The 16,464-nt window shown below is 43.3% G+C and overlaps 1 protein-coding gene across 1 annotated transcript in view; it reads right to left on the bottom strand.

The window, feature by feature from the left end:
- spg11 (SPG11 vesicle trafficking associated, spatacsin) overlaps positions 1-16,464 on the bottom strand; it is an 81,471-nt gene that overhangs the window by 17,538 nt on the left and 47,469 nt on the right. Inside the window, exons 22-29 of the mRNA XM_039017181.1 lie at positions 14,563-14,771; positions 8,572-8,674; positions 8,135-8,294; positions 6,454-6,735; positions 5,996-6,196; positions 4,807-4,914; positions 3,106-3,271; positions 1,079-1,293 (exon numbers count right to left, since the gene is read on the bottom strand). Of these exons, the coding sequence (XP_038873109.1) occupies positions 1,079-1,293; positions 3,106-3,271; positions 4,807-4,914; positions 5,996-6,196; positions 6,454-6,735; positions 8,135-8,294; positions 8,572-8,674; positions 14,563-14,771 (1,444 nt within the window). The remainder of the gene's footprint in view (positions 1-1,078; positions 1,294-3,105; positions 3,272-4,806; positions 4,915-5,995; positions 6,197-6,453; positions 6,736-8,134; positions 8,295-8,571; positions 8,675-14,562; positions 14,772-16,464) is intronic.

Genomic DNA, 16,464 nt, shown 5'->3' with positions numbered 1-16,464 from the left:
CCAGTGTCTGGTGGAAAGCAGACTGAACCAGGTTTTCCTCTAGGATTTTGCCTGTGCTTAGCTCCATTCCACTTCTTTGTTATCCTGAAAAACTCCCCAGTCCTTAATGATTACAAGCATACCCATACCATGATGCAGCCACCATATATATTTTTTTAATATGGAGAGTGGTACTCAGTAATGTGTTGTATTTGCCTCAAACATAACACTTTGTATTCAGAAAAAAAAAGTAAATTTATTTGCAGTATTACTTTAGTGCCTTGTTGCAAACATGATGCATGTTTTGGAATATTTTTTATTCTGTACTGGCTTTCTGCTTTTCACTCTGTCAATTAGGTTAGTACTGTGGAGTAACTATAATGTTGTTGACCCATCCTCAGTTTTCTCCTATCACAGCCATTAAACTCTGTAACTGTTTTAAAGTCACCATTGGCCTCATGGTAAAATCCCTGAGTGATTTCCTTCCTCTCCGGCAACTGAGTAAGGAAGGACGCCTGTATCTTTGTAGTAACTGGGTGTATTGATACACCATCCAAAGTGTAATTAATACCATGCTCAAAGGGATATTCACTTTTTTTTTTACCCATCTACCAATAAGTGCCCTTCATTGCGAGGCATGGAAAACCTCCCTGGTCTTTGTGGTTGAATCTGAATGAGTCATTAAAAAATACATGTTAAACACTCATTTCACACAACTTATTATGTGACTTCTTAAGTCAATTTTTACTCTTGAACTTAGTAAGACTTGCCATAACAAACGGTTTGAATACTTATTGACTCAAGACATTTCAGCTTTTCATTTTTAATGAACTTAAAACACAATTCCACTTAGACATTATGGGGTATTGTGGGTAGGCTAGTGAGAAACACATCTAAATGTAATCCATGTAGAATCCAGGCTGTAACACAAAATGTGGAACAAGTCAAGGGATGTGAATACTTTCTGAAGGCACTGTAGAGTCTAGACCAAATCAACTTACATTAAATATACCAAAGGTATAGGGCAGTGAGAGTTGAGTTTACACTGAACAGGCTGCACATGATCTAGTTGATGAGCACTGAGGACCCACGAGCTCACCTCGTTGATGACCAGGCTGTCAATGGGCAGCCCTGCCAGCTCGGCCACCTGGCGGGCCTTGTGGAACAGGCCGCTGTCTTGCAGCTTCTCCAACATGCTCTGGCACTCTCCCTGCAGGATGTCAGGGGAATAGCTCTCAAGCAGCCTGGGAGAGAGAGACACCGAGGTGTCCTGGAGAACCTGGCTGAGGAGGCTGAGCTTCTTGAAGTCCGGGCCTGCTCACAGAGAAAGAGACCGATGCATACATAGCAGCAAAGACTGGTCAAGTCCATGAGTCAACCAGAAAATCCTGTTTACAGTATTGTATTCTCAATACCTCACGCAAGCAGAAGACAGTGATTAACAAGCATACAGATTAGAGGTCGACCGATTAATCGGAATGGCCGATTAATTTGGGCCGATTTCAAGTTTTCATAACAATCGGTAATCGGTATTTTTGGACACCAATTTTTTTTTTTACACCTTTATTTAACTAGGCAAGTCAGTTAAAGAACACATTCTTATTTTCAATGACTGCCTAGGAACAGTGGGTTAACTGCCTTGTTCAGGGGCAGAACGACAGATTTTTACCTTGTCAGCTCGGGGATTCGTTTTTGCAACCTTCCGGTTACTAGTCCAACGCTCTAACCACCTGCCTTACATTGCACTCCACGAGGAGCCTGCGTGGCAGGCTGACTACCTGTTACGCAAGGGCAGGAAGAAGCCAAGGTAAGTTGCTAGCTAGCATTAAACATATATTATAAAAAACAATCAATCTTAACATAATCACTAGTTAACTACACATGGTTGATGATATTACTAGTTTATCTTTCGTGCGTTTGCCAGCAGCTCTTCGCAATGCTTCAAGCATTGCACTGTTTATGACTTCAAGCCTATCAACTCCCGAGTTTAGGCTGGTGTAACCGATGTGAAATGGCTAGCTAGTTAGCGGGGTGCGCGCTAAAAGTGTTTCAAACGTCACTCGCTCTGAGACTTGGAGTAGTTGTTCCCCTTGCTCTGCAAGGGCCGCGGCTTTTGTGGAGCGATGGGTAACAATGCATCGAGGTTGGCTGTTGTCGATGTGTTCCTGGTTCGAGCCCAGGTAGGGGCGAGGAGAGGGACGGAAGCTATACTGTTACACTGGCAATACTAAAGTGCCTATAAGAACATCCAATAGTCAAAGGTATATGAAATACAAATGGTATAGAGAGAAATAGTCCTATAATTCCTTTAATAACTACAACCTAAAACTTCTTACCTGGGAATATTGAAGACTCATGTTAAAAGGAACCACCAGCTTTCATATGTTCTCATGTTCTGAGCAAGGAACTTAAACGTTAGCTTTCTTACATGGCACATATTGCACTTTTACTTCTTTCTTCTCCATCACTTTATTTTTGCATAATTTAAACCAAATTGAACATGTTTCATTATTTATTTGAGGCTAAATTGATGTTATTGATGTATTATATTAAGTTAAAATAAGTGTTCATTCAGTATTGTTGTAATTGTCATTATTACAAATAAATAAATAAAAATCGTCCGATTAATCAGTATCGGCCTTTTTTGGTCCTCCAATAATCGGTATCGGCGTTGACAAATCATAATCGGTCTACCTCTAATACAGATACAGACTCAAACATGAAGTGTCTGAGTCAGACAATAAGCTACAAAAAATAATACAGTATTCTCAACACCTCACACAAGTGGAAGACAGTGATTTAAATCCATGATGAAAAGGCGTTCTGCCTGCTCACGTCAACCATACCTGGAGGGTTCAGTGGTAATCATACGGTAAAAATATCTGTCTTCATAGTTTTAGTCAATGTTAAGCGACACTTTGTTTGCACAGTGTTATGAGGAGAAGTCAGGCTTACAATAAACACAGAGATCGTTGCTCTGGATACAATGCAACACTATTGACCAAACTCTTATGGACGTCATTTAGGTTAAGTCTCACTTAATTAACAGCTAATTCGCTAAATATGATGATCCAACACAACAGCTGAAGACTCGGTGTTACTACAGTGTTAATACTGGTGTCTCACCGTTAGACTTGAGCAGGCGCTCCATGTCTGCGAGCAGCTGCAGTAGTCTGCGCAGCTCGTATTGTGTGGAGCACTGTTGCATCATGGTCAACAGGAGGACTGAGGCCTGGCACTCCACCCACTGGAGAGGGATGCCTGCTGGCGCATGAGCACCACTGCTCCTCAGCTGTCAGAGAGAAAGAGAGAGCGATAGGGATAGAGAAAAAGAGAGAGGATAAGGGAAAGATGAAAGAATAAAGAGAATTGAGATTGGCCTACATGCAACACACACATACCTCATAGGAACTATGGCTGTATAACCTCTCGTGTACACAGAACACATCAAACATTCATGCTAGAAAGTCTTCCTCTCCTCATTTCTTCCATTAACTACAATAGAGGATAATGAAAAGTAACAGAAATGAGGGAATGTACCTTTCACAAGGACAGGAGATCACAGTGAATACAGGAATTAAATAAATAAAGAACATCAAAGTTAACTATGGTCATCGAGAGGGAGGACTTGGTGAGACTACGGCCACAAAAGATTGTGTGCAACAATGTGAATTGGGCTGGTGACTATCTCAAAACACGCAGCAAAAGACGGCAAGAGGCCAGGCCCTGAACACAAGATTACAGCCAACGTCACCGCTTTGAGGTATGAGAGCTGTTGTGCTTGACACACTCGATAAATTGGCCCTGGCCTTGTGGCTTCGCTGGCATGTGTGGCACCAAATTCATCCCTCTAATGACATCTCCAAACAGGACGGGCAAGGTCAGACACACGCACCCCTTTAATTCCCCCCTGTCCTGACAATGGAGGGCATCAATTTCCCCCATAACCAACCTGTCAGACTTAAAGGGACATGACACGGACACGCTCTACTTTTCTAATGGAACGTCATCCGCACGGACATAGATAAAAAAATATTTAAAAAATCCGCCCTGCACGACGCGTTACAGTACATGCACACAGTCCATTTCGTTTCCATTAAAAAAACTGAATTGGTTTGCAGTCAAATACACTACCATTCAAAAGTTTGGGGTCACTTAGAAATGTCCTTGTTTTTGAAAGAAAAGCTAATTAGGCTATATAATTTTGGCAATTTCATTAAATTTACTTTAGGGAAAGCTTCCCCTATCCTATGCCTTTTAATGTGGCATAAACACAACCAGTCATCTAGGCAGAGTTCCTCTGTCCAGTGTCTGTGTTCTTTCACCCATCTTAATCTTTTATTTTTATTGGCCAGTTTGAGATATGGCTTTTTCTTTGCAACTCTGCCTAGAAGGCCAGCATCCCGGAGTCGCCTTTACTTTAAGACAATGTTAAATTCATTAAACCGTTCTTGTTTATTAGTGTGCTTGTTGTGCTTCAGCACAAACACTTATGCATTCTTATTCACCGTCATAGATAGACAAATCTTTAAGTTGTACCAAGATAAACTGAACAAGTGTTTTGTATTTACTTTCGTATTTATAGAGGATATCGTTGTTGTTGGTGGTTAGCATGTAAAGCACAAATAAAATGTTCTTAAATAATGTTAATGTTTATATTTAGTTGAGTTAAAAAAAAAAAAACATATATATCGGCATATTTTGCCTAAAAATCCCATATCGGTTGGGCTCTACTTCAGAGTCAGTTGGTGTCCTTTTCGGGAGAGTTGGACAGTGAGTGTGGGAAATGGGAGTGGAAAGAAGAGGCAGAGGGGTGAAGGAGCTTACCGTGATCAGGCATTTCTGGAACTCAATGAGTTTCTTCTTGGCTTCAGGGTAGTTTTTGTAGTCGTAGCACAGCTCGTACATGAGCAGCACATGGATCAGGGGAGAGTCCTGTCACACCCACACACACAGAGAGAGAGAGAGAGAGAGAGAAATGTGATAAAAGACCACCCAAACTCATGCAGAGCCAGACATGACAGCCATAATACATGAGGCAGACCTCCCATGATGTCTGCCGGGTTAATGAGACGAGCTGGTCTAAGCCTTGAAGCTGTTTGAAGATTATGCATACAGCGCAAAATTGCCGACGAGGACATATCATTCGAGTCACTTCTGAGGAGGGAAGCTGCCGTGCAGGTAGATTAGTATTCTAATAGACTAAGCCTGAAGGAAACCAATAAATGACACGCAAATAATAACGAGGGATTGGATAGGCAAGCAACCATCTACGTGCTTTCAATCGCTTGAATGAAATGAAAGTTTAAAGCCATTTCTATTGGTTTCATCGGTTAGTGATTGACAGGGAATAGTGGAAAGTCCCGCCCATCTTAAGCCTGCTGCAACCTCATTTGCATGTAGTCTATTCAATATACACTAAGAACATACATTAAGAACACCTGCTCTTTCCATGACATAGTTCTTAATGTTTTGTATACTCAGCGTATAATAGAACCGTTTTTAAAATGTTCACCCGACTGATATTTTTTTCTTCCTTACATTCAACACATTTGTGATGTCGTGCCTCGTTTCATTCTCTAGTCTCAGATGCACGTCATTCTCAAATGTGCTTGAAAAATAATAATAATTGTTTTGTGACTACAGCGCCAAGGATAAAGACGTGTTCTAATTGAGCGGACAGAGTATTCACTGCCCGCCCGCCCTGCTTCGGTTGGGATATTATCATTCAAAACAATGCATTCTAAAATAATTTGTTGAGTTTTGGCCTATAGCATGGTAGTGCTCAGACCGCAAAATGGAATAAGGCCTTGTCAGTTAAATTGCTGCACATTAACTGCCCATGGGGGAAAACATTTAGATTTGGGGCAGAATCCTAACTTTATATTTGTATGCATACTTTCGTCTAAATCATGCATGTGTGTCAATGGGAGATTTTAGATTTTTATTTTTCCCCAAGGGTAGTTCATTTACAAGACTTACAATGATATGTCTCACACGTGTTCTATTGAATTACCCTCTGGAAGAGCTGGAAGCCTCGTATGAGAGGCCTGATCCTGCATTTCCTCAGCAGTGTCTTCCAGATGATTGACAGGTCGTGGAGGTTCCACTCATGACGTTGCGGGCTCTCTTCCAGGTGGGCGGTAGCCTCTGTGGCAATGACCTCATCCACAGAGGTCAGGACCCAGACGCAGAGGCACTGGAGCAGGTCGGCTTCCTGTCAATCAAATCCATGGCACACACACACACACCGTACAGAGAAAGACGCACGCAATCAAACACACACACAGTCAGGTAAATAAAGTCCAGATACAAAGTAGATTGTGTAAAGTGCAACTTTATACACTGTCTTACAAAGTTCATGGATGACACAAATATCAATGCAATGAGAAAGTCAATACACTTCAGATTTTTATACCAAGCCGTATAATACAAATTCTCATAGACAGAGAATCCTTACAGACAGAGCCCCACCTGATGACAGGCAGCTAGTGTGGTGAGCGTGGGGCAGTGCTGTGCCAGGGCCTCCCCCAGGAGGTGTCTCCAGGGGCTGGCCTGCTCCTGGCTCTGCAGCAGCACCTGGAACAGCTCCTTGGGGGGGTCGGAGGCTTCCTCGCTGGGCAGGGTGACTTGACCCTGGGCCTCCCCGTCTTCCACCTCCCCCACCCGCCACTGAGAACTGAGCTGCAGGTTCTGGAAGGCCAGGGTCAGGTGGGCCTGCAGGGCTGGGCTGAACTGGGTCGCCAGGGACCTCACCTGTCAATCACAAGTAGGGAAAGAGGGAAGAACTGAAAACATACAATCGCTACAGTACCACAGACAAGGGGGCGATTGGAAACCACCCGTCTTTATTTTCCATCTAGAGAACAATCCTTACAGTTTAGGCCCCTGTAGCTATACAATTTAATTCAAATAACATATTTCCCTGATAGGGATCTTCAGAGGAAGAGAACCTGAGGGCAGTTTTCATCCCATTATAGAGTGAACAGAGAAGATAGGTATGGTAGAATCCTTCAGTTGTATGGGTTATTAAAGGCCCAATGCAGTCGAAAATTAATTTCCTGTGGTTTATATATACATTTCCACTCAACGAGGCTGGAATAACACTGTGAATTTGTGAAAATTATGATAATTGCCTTTTAGTGTAAGAGCTGTTTGAAAAGACCGCCTGAAATTTCATCCTGTTTCGGTGGGATGGAGTTTCAGCCTGCCTGGCAACACCACCAGACAGTGCAAGTTAATAGACCAATAACAAAGAGTTTCATACCGCTCTGCCAATAACAGTCAGTTTTCAGGTTGCATATCCCTCCTATTAGGCTTGTCCAATTAGGCCTTGAGAAAGTGCTCTTGCTAAGGAGTTATTTTAGTTTTTTTGTTTCTTTGTTATCAATTAAAATGTTCAAAACCACAGTAAGGTACTTCATTGTTACCCAGAAATGATTTGAAATTGAGTTAAAAGCGCGGCTGCATTGGAAGGGTTTTCTAGTGGGGTGTTAATGATAGTTAAAGGGCAAGTCCACCAATTTTCAAACCTCATATTCATTATCTCCAGCACCATACCCGTGTTTACATATGTGAAAATGGCACGTTTCTGCATCGTTATTGTAGGCTACTACCACTTTTAGTCTTAATCTTGACTACACTACTCACTGTTTAGCACATGACCTCACATGTGAATCCTTAAAGAGATGGGTGGGGCTGGCTTAATGCTGAATGGGTGTACAAAGGAGAGCTCTCCAGTAGGTATATAAACATTCAAAGGCCATTTTTTCAAAAGTGAGTTTACAAGTTTATCAACTTTCAAAGCAGAATTACTTTCCCATTGTTCCTCAAAAATTATGTGTATGATATACCATTTTGTAGCTCTGAGTCTCTACTTTTACCCAATGTCAAAAATCAAATTTCAAATTTTGCTTCATAAGACCGAATCCAGGTGGTGAGTCACATATGATGGAAATTTGTCACAGTGATGGAGAACTTAAACCCCTGCATGATAGACTCATTAAACTGGAGTGTTAACTTCAAAATGTAGAAATGTGCTGTTTTCACACACTGATTGGTATGGTGCTGGAGATAATGAATAGGAGGTTCAAAAGTGTTCGAATGGGCCTTTAAAGATTTAGCATGTGTGTGTTTGGCCGTGGTGGAGATGTACCTGCTGAGGGGGGTAGCTGTGCAGCTGGACAAAGAGCAGGAAGTGTAGCCACTGGCTGTCGGCTGCACAGTCCTGCGGGTACACACTGCTCAGGGGCAGGGCATGTAGCTGGCAAAACTGTATGGGCAGAGCCCACTCCTGACCTGCCTCATAGGATGACCTGGAGAGGGCATTTAGAGTTGAACAGACTCACACAACCAATTGCGCATAAAACTATGGGATATATTTCCTCGTCCCAAACTGTGTATGAGAGTGTTTCCTCTCGCCCCTAGACCCTATGCAATTGCTGAGATCCGACAGTATTTGACAGGTGTAAGCAATACGGTCACATCTCCACCTTGCCCTGTGACATGCGAGATGTAAGTTTCACCATATTGCTTTTACCCATCAGATCTCCACAAGGCACAGGTGGATTTGGGAATGGGCCTGTGTCTAACCTGCTGATGCCCTTCCTCTCCAAACTGTCCTTCACAGCTTCCTCCAAGTCAAAGAGCAGCTCCTCCGCTGTCTCCCTCTCCACCAGCTTACTACCTTTAGCAGCTGGAACACAGAAAAGGTCAAACAAACGTCACTGTGTGATGTGTGTGTGTGTCTTTGCAAATAAAATCAGATTGTATTGGTCACATACATACAGTTGAAGTCGGAAGTTTACATACACTTAGGTTACACTTATTTTTCAACCACTCCACAAATTTCTTGTCAACAAAAAGGGTCCGTCGACGATTAGGGGCAAGTCGGTGAGGACATCTACTTTGTGCATGACACGTAATTTTCACAACAATTGTTTACAGACAGATTATTTCACTTATAATTCACTGTATCACAATTCCAGTGGGTCAGAAGTTTACATACACTAAGTTGACTGTGCCTTTAAACAGCTTGGAAAATTCCAGAAAATGATGTCATGGCTTTAGAAGCTTCTGATAGGCTAATTGACATAATTTGAGTCAATTGGAGGTGTACCTGTGGATGTATTTCAAGGCCAACCTTCAAGGCCTACCTTTGCTTGACATCATGGGAAAATCAAAAGAAATCAGCCAAGACCTCCACAAGTCTGGTTCATCCTTGGGAGCAATTTCCAAATGCCTGAAGGTACCACGTTCATCTGTACAAACAATAGTACGCAAGTATAAACACCATGGTACCAGGCAGCCGTCATATCGCTCAGGAAGGAGACGCGTTCTGTCTCCTAGAGATGAACGTACTTTGGTGTGAAAAGTGCAAATCAATCCCATAACAACAGCAAAGGACCTTGTGAAGATGCTAGAGGAAACAAGTACTAAAGTATCTATATTCACAGTAAAACGAGTCCTATATCGACATAACCTGAAAGGCCGCTCAGTAAGGAAGAAGCCACTGCTCCAAAACCGCCAGACTACGGTTTGCAACTGCATATGGGGACAAAGATCGTACTTTTTGGAGAAATGTCCTCTGGTCTGATTAAACAAAAATAGAACTGTTTGGCCACAATGACTATCGTTATGTTTGGAGGAAAAAGGGGGAGGCTTGCAAGCCGAAGATCACCATCCCAACCGTGAACCACAGGTGTGGCAGCATCATGTTGTGGGGGAGCTTTTCTGCAAGAGGGAATGATGCACTTCACAAAATAGATGGATTCATCATGAGGAAGGAAAATTATGTGGATATATTGAAGCAACATCAAGACATCAGTCAGGATATTAAAGCTTGGTCGCAAATGGGTCTTCCAAATGTACAATGACCCCAAGCATACTTCCAAAGTTGTGGCAAAATGGCTTAAGGGCAACAAAGTCAAGGTATTGGAGAGGCCGTCACAAAGCCCTGACCTCAATCTTTTTTTTTCAAAATTCAAGACGGCAGCGCAGTAGGACGTATATATCTTAATCTCACTTTCTATCTATGAATTAAATATACTTTCCTACAATCCGCCTCACCCAATGTGGTACGGATCTGCTATTTTTATTCCTTATTACTGGAACTTCCATCAGGAGTTAGCCAGCTAACTAGCTACTAGTCTTTGTTAGCCATGGCTAGCGGTCCTGGCCTTTTTCCCCCCCGGCATCAGCCAGCCTTAGCTCGGACAATCACCTGCCAGTCTTGCACAGTGCGATATCAACCCAGGCATATCGGACTGCTTCTCTCTACCATATCACCAGATTCTTGCAACCTGCCTCACCCAATGTGGTACAGAACTGCTATTTTTATTCCTTATAACTGGAACTTCCATCAGGAGCAAGCCAGCTAACTAGCTACTAGTCTTTGTTAGCCACGGCTAGCCACGGCTAGCGGTCCTCGCCTTTTTTCCCCCGGAATCAGACAGCCTTAGCTCGGACAATCACCTGCCAGTCTGCACAGCGCGATATCAACCCAAAGCATATCAGACTGCTTCTCTCTACCATATCACCGGATTTCTGCCGCTCTGGATCATTACACCGGATCATTACTCCGGATCATCGCAGCTAGCTAGCTGCAAACAGTGGTTACTGTTAGCTAACGCCTCTGTCCCGAAGCTAGCACCAGCTAGCCTTGAGCTAGCCTCAAGCTAGGCCAATGCTAATTCTAGGGCTACAATATCTCCTTTGCCAATTGGCCTGGACCCTGTATTGTCGACACGGAGCCCCGCCGATCCATCACGACTGGACTACCGACGTGATCGCCCGATGTGGTCTCAATAGGCTCTGTTACTATATTCCTCTGGTGATGTAGAGGTTAACCCAGGCCCTGTAGCCCCCAGTTCCACTTCTATTCCCCAGGCGCTATCATTTGTTGACTTCTGTAACCGTAAAAGCCTTAGTTTCATGCATGTTAACATCAGAAGTCTCCTCCCTAAGTTAGTTTTTTTCACTGCTTTAGCACACTCCGCCAACCCTGATATCCTAGCCGTGTCTGAATCCTGGTTTAGGAAGGCCTCCAAAAATTCTGAAATTTCCATCCCCAACTACAACATTTTCTGCCAAGATAGAACTGCCAAAGGGGGTGGAGTTGCAATCTACTGCAGAGATAGCCTGCAGAGTTCTGTCATTCTATCCAGGTCTGTGCCCAAACAGTTCAAGCTTCTACTTTTAAAAATCCACCTTCCCAAAAATAAGTCTCTCACTGTTGCCACATGTTACATACCCCCCTCAGCCCCCAGCTGTGATCTGGACACCATATGTGAATTAATTGCACCCCATTTATCTGCAGAGTTTGTACTGTTAGGTGACCTAAACTGGGATATGCTGATGTCCTACAATCTAAGCTAGATGCCCTCAATCTCACCCAAATGATCATGGAACCTACCAGGTACAACCCCAAATCCATAAACACGGGCACCCTCATAGATATCATCCTGACCAACCTGCCCTCTAAATACACCTCTGCTGTCTTCAACCAGGATCTCAGCGATCACTGCCTCATTGCCTGCGTCCGTAATGGGTCGGCGGTCAAACGACCACCCCTCATCACTGTCAAACGCTCCCTAAAACACTTCAGCGAGCAGGCCTTTCTAATCGACCTGGCCCGGGTATCCTGGAAGGATATTGACCTCATTCCATCAGTAGAAGTAAAAGTGCTTTCTTCACCATCTTAAATAAGCATGCTCCATTCAAAAAATGTAGAGCCAAGAACAGATATAGCCCTTGGTTCACTCCAGACCTGACTGCCCCTGACCAGCACAAAAACATCCTGTGGCGTTCTGCATTAGCATCGAATAGCCCCCGCGATATGCAACTTTTCAGTGATGTTAAGAACCAATATACACAGGCAGTTTCAAAAAGCTAGCCTTGCTTTCCTAACAGAAATGTGCATCCTGTAGCACAAACGCCAAAAAGTTCTGGGGCACTTTAAAGTCCATGGAGAATAAGAGCACCTCCTCCCAGCTGCCCACTGTACTGAGGCTAGGAAACACTGTCACCACCGACAAATTCACGATAATTGAGAATTTCAATAAGCATTTTTCTATGGCTGGTCATGCTTTCCACCTGGCTACCCCTACCCCGGTTAACAGCTCTGCACCCCCCATAGCAACTTGCCCAAGCCTCCCCCATTTCTCCTTCACCCAAATCCAGATAGCTGATGTTCTGAAAGAGCTGCAAAATCTGGACCCCTACAAATCAGCTGGGATTGACAATCTGGACCCTCTCTTTCTAAAATTACCCACTGCAATTGTTGCAACCCCTATTACTAGCCTGTTCAACCTCTCTTTTGTATCGTCTGAGATCCCCAAAGATTGGAAAGCTGCCGAGGTCAACCCCCTCTTCAAAGGGGAAGACACCCTAGACCTATATCTATCCGACCCTGCCTTTCTAAAATCTTCGAAAGCGAAGTTAACAAACAGATCACCGACCATTTCGAATCCAAACGTACCTTCTCCGCTATGCAATCTGGTTTCCGAGCTGGTCATGGGTGCACCTCAGCCACGCTCATGGTTGTAAACGACATCATAACCGCCATTAATAAAAGACAATACTGTGCAGCCGTAATAGTCGACCTGGCCAAGGCTTTCGACTCTGCCAATCACCGCATTCTTATCGGCAGACTCAACAGCCGTGGTTTCTCAAATGACTGCCTCGCCTGGTTCACCAACTACTTCTCAGACAGAGTTCAGTGTGTCAAATCGGAGGGTCTGTTGTCCGGACCTCTGGCAGTCTCTATGGGGGTGCCACAGGGTTCAATTCTCGGGCCAACTCTTTTCTCTGTTAACATCAATGATGTCGCTCTTGCTGCTGGTGATTCTCTGATCCACCTCTACGCAGACGACACCATTTTGTATACTTCTGGCCCTTCTTTGGACACTGTGTTAACTAACCTCCAGACGAGCTTCAATTCCATGCAACATTCTTTCAGTGGCCTCAACTGCTCTTAAATGCAAGTAAAACTAAATGCATGCTCTTCAACCGATCGCTGCCTGCACCTGCCCGCTCGTTTAGCATCACTACTCTGGACAGTTCTGACTTAGAATATGTGGACAACTACAAATACCTAGGTGTCTGGTTAGACTGTAAACTCTCCTTCCAGACTCCCATTAAGCATCTCCAATTCAAATTTAAATCTAGAATCGTCTTCCTATTTCGCAACAAAGCATCCTTCACTCATGCTGCCAAACATACCCTCGTAAAACTGACCATCCTACCGATCCTTGGCTTCCGCGATCTTATTTACAAAATAGCCTCCAACACTCTACTCAGAAAATTGGATGCAGTCTATCACAGTGCCATTCGTTTTGTCACCAAAGCCCCATATACTACCCACCACTGCGACCTGTGTAATCTCGTTGGCTGGCCCTCGCTTTATATTCGTCGCCAAACCCACTGGCTCCAGGTCATCTAAGTCGTTGCTAGGTAAAGCCCCACCTTATCTCAGCTCACTGGTCACCATAGCAGCACCCACCCGTAGCACACGCTCCAGCAGGTATATTTCACTGGTCACCCCCAAAGCCAATTCCTCCTTTGGCTGCCTTTCCTTCCAGTTCTCTGCTGCCAATGACTGGAACAAACTGCAAAAGTCACTGAAGCTGGAGACTCATATCTCCCTCACTAACTTTATGCATCAGCTGTCGGAGCAGCTTACAGATCATTGCATCTGTAAATAGCCCACCCAACTACCCCATCCCCATATTGTTATTATAATTTTTTGCTCCTTTGCACCCCAGTATCTATACTTGCAAATTCATCTTCTGCACATCTATCACCCCAGTGTTTAATTGCTAAATTGTAATTATTTCACCATTATGGCCTATTTATTGCCTTACCTCCCTAATCTTACTTCCTCAGTGCACACTGAGGTGCACACACTGCACACACAGTGCACACACTGTATATAGTATTTTTGTTTATTCCATGTGTAACTGTGTTGTTGTTTGTGACGCACTGCTTTTCTTCACCTTGGCCAGGTCGCAGTTGTAAATGAGAACTTGTTCTCAACTGGCCTACCTGGTTAAATAAAGGTGAAACAAAAATTAAAATAAATTTAAAAATCTTATAGAAAATTTGTGGGCAGAACTGAAAAAGCGTGCGCAAGCAAGGAAGCCTACAAACTTGTCTCAGTTACACCAGCTCTGTCAGGAGGAATGGGCCAAAATTCACCCAACTTATTGTGGGAAGCTTGTGGAAGGCTACCCGAAACGTTTGACCCAAGTTAAACAATTTAAAGGCAATGCTATCAAATACTAATTGAGTGTATGTAAACTTCTGACCCACTGGGAATGTGATGAAAGAAATAAAAGCTGAAATAAATCAATCATTCTCTCTACTATTATTTTGACATTTCACATTCTTAAAATAAAGTTGTGATCCTGACCTAAGACATGGAATTTTTACTAGGATTAAATGTCAGGAATTGTGAAAAACTGAGTTTAAATGTATTTGTCTAAGGTGTATGTAAACTTCTGACTTTAACTGTATATTTATTTAGCAGATGTTATTGCGGGTGCAGCGAAAAAACCCTACACACGTGTGTATGTGTAGGTTTACCCAATAAGTCTTTAAGGGAGAATGTGCTCGTTCCTCCCGGCCTCTGGCTCCGGAGTCGGAGGATCAGACTGAGGGCTTTGAGGTCCACCCGCAGCTTTAGGCTACACACACCCAGGAGCTCGCAGAAACACACACATGCAGCTGCCACAGAGGGAACGCTGAAATGCAGCATGGCCAGGCTGTAGGCCTGCTCCGCCGCATGACTGAGCCTGACGTAGGGAAAAGACATACAACATATTACAATACAATGTGCACTGAATGCACAAAACATTAGGAACACCATTCCATGACATAGGCTGACCAGGTGAAAGCTATGATCCCTTATTGATGTCACCTGCTAAATCCACTTCAATCAGTGTAGATAAAAAGGAGACAGGTTAAAGAAATATTTTTAAGCCTCGAAACACTTGAGATATGGATTGTGTGTGTGCCATTCAGAGGGTGAATGGGCAAGACAAAATATTGAATTGCCTTTGAACTGGGTATGGTAGTAGGTGCCAGGCACACTGGTTTGTGTTGAACTGCAATGCTGCTGGGTTTTTCACACTCAACAGTTTCCCGTGAGTATCAAGAATGGTCCACCACCCAAAGGACATCCAACCAACTTGACACAACTGTGGGAAGCATTGGAGTCAACATGGGCCAGCATCCCGGTGGAACACTTCCGACACGTTGTAGAGTCCATGCTACGACAAATGTAGGCTGTTCTGAGGGAAAAAGTGGGTGCAACTCAATATTAGGAAGATGTTCCAAATGTTTTTTACACTCAGTGTACATGACTTGTATACTGGGTCGTCCTATATGAATTCAATCGCTTTTTGAACGAAATCTTCTATACATGTCTGCCCATGGTAGAAGAATTCAAGAGAATACTGTCTTAACCGACGACAGGCATTAAACACACAAACACCTCAGATGATGTAAAATAGTCTGAGCTACAACATATGCAAAAATGAAGAAAATTAGAGTTGACATGTTTTTTAATAAACTTGAATAAAAATAGATATAATCTAATACTTTGCAAACCCTGTTTGTAAACCTTCAAATTATATCAAACTCAATGATTTATCTTTTTCAGTGATTAAGACATGGATGTCACATGGTAGGGTATGCAAAATGGGTCAACTTTGAGCACTTCGATCTCCTGAATGTTTTGGTATTGTTGGGTTGTAATTTGAAATAGTTGCTATACCAGAAGTTAATGGTTATATGTAGAAGGAATGTACATGGCTGCGGTCACTGATAAGGGTGGATAGCTGTGGATTAGTGAGGAATGGGGGGCGAGATCAGGTCAGAGGAAGGGAGAAGGAACAGTTTATTACACACATCACTTCCTGCCTAGCAACAAAGATTTAGTGTTTAGAGAAAAGGAGGAGACTGCCTAAAAGGCGTATAAATACTTGTGCTAGGGGAAACAGCTGTTTGCAGCTGTTTGACCCAGTGGGTGAATACACTTGGTTTGAGCTTTGACTAGTTGTCCGTTCTAAATAAACAGAGTAAAAACTAACAGTATTCAGGTCCAAAAAGTATTTTTTTAACCACTTCAACAATGGGCAAACGTGTATGGAAAGTTTCATTCAAATTTAAAAAGGTGTATGGTCAAAAAGTGATTGAATTGATACAAAACGACCTGACCGACATACTACAGTATAACATAAAGTAAAATCATGTTCCAGGCAAACATGTTCAACAGGCAGAATAAAGGCTCAAATGAAATACTGAGAACATATGGTGCACAATAAAGGGGTTCATTTGAAGTGAAAAAACTGCAAGAGAGAACTTGGATGTTCAAAATGTGTGCCACCAGGGCCTCCCGAGTGGCACAGTGGTCTAAAGCTGTGCTACTAGAGTTTCTGGGTTCAAGTTCAGGCTCTGTCGCAGCCGGCCGCGACCGGGAGACGG

Source organism: Salvelinus namaycush, chromosome 21 (assembly GCF_016432855.1).
Source record: "Salvelinus namaycush isolate Seneca chromosome 21, SaNama_1.0, whole genome shotgun sequence".
Classification (NCBI taxonomy): domain Eukaryota; kingdom Metazoa; phylum Chordata; class Actinopteri; order Salmoniformes; family Salmonidae; genus Salvelinus; species Salvelinus namaycush.
This window is presented reverse-complemented; position numbering and strand designations above follow the sequence as displayed.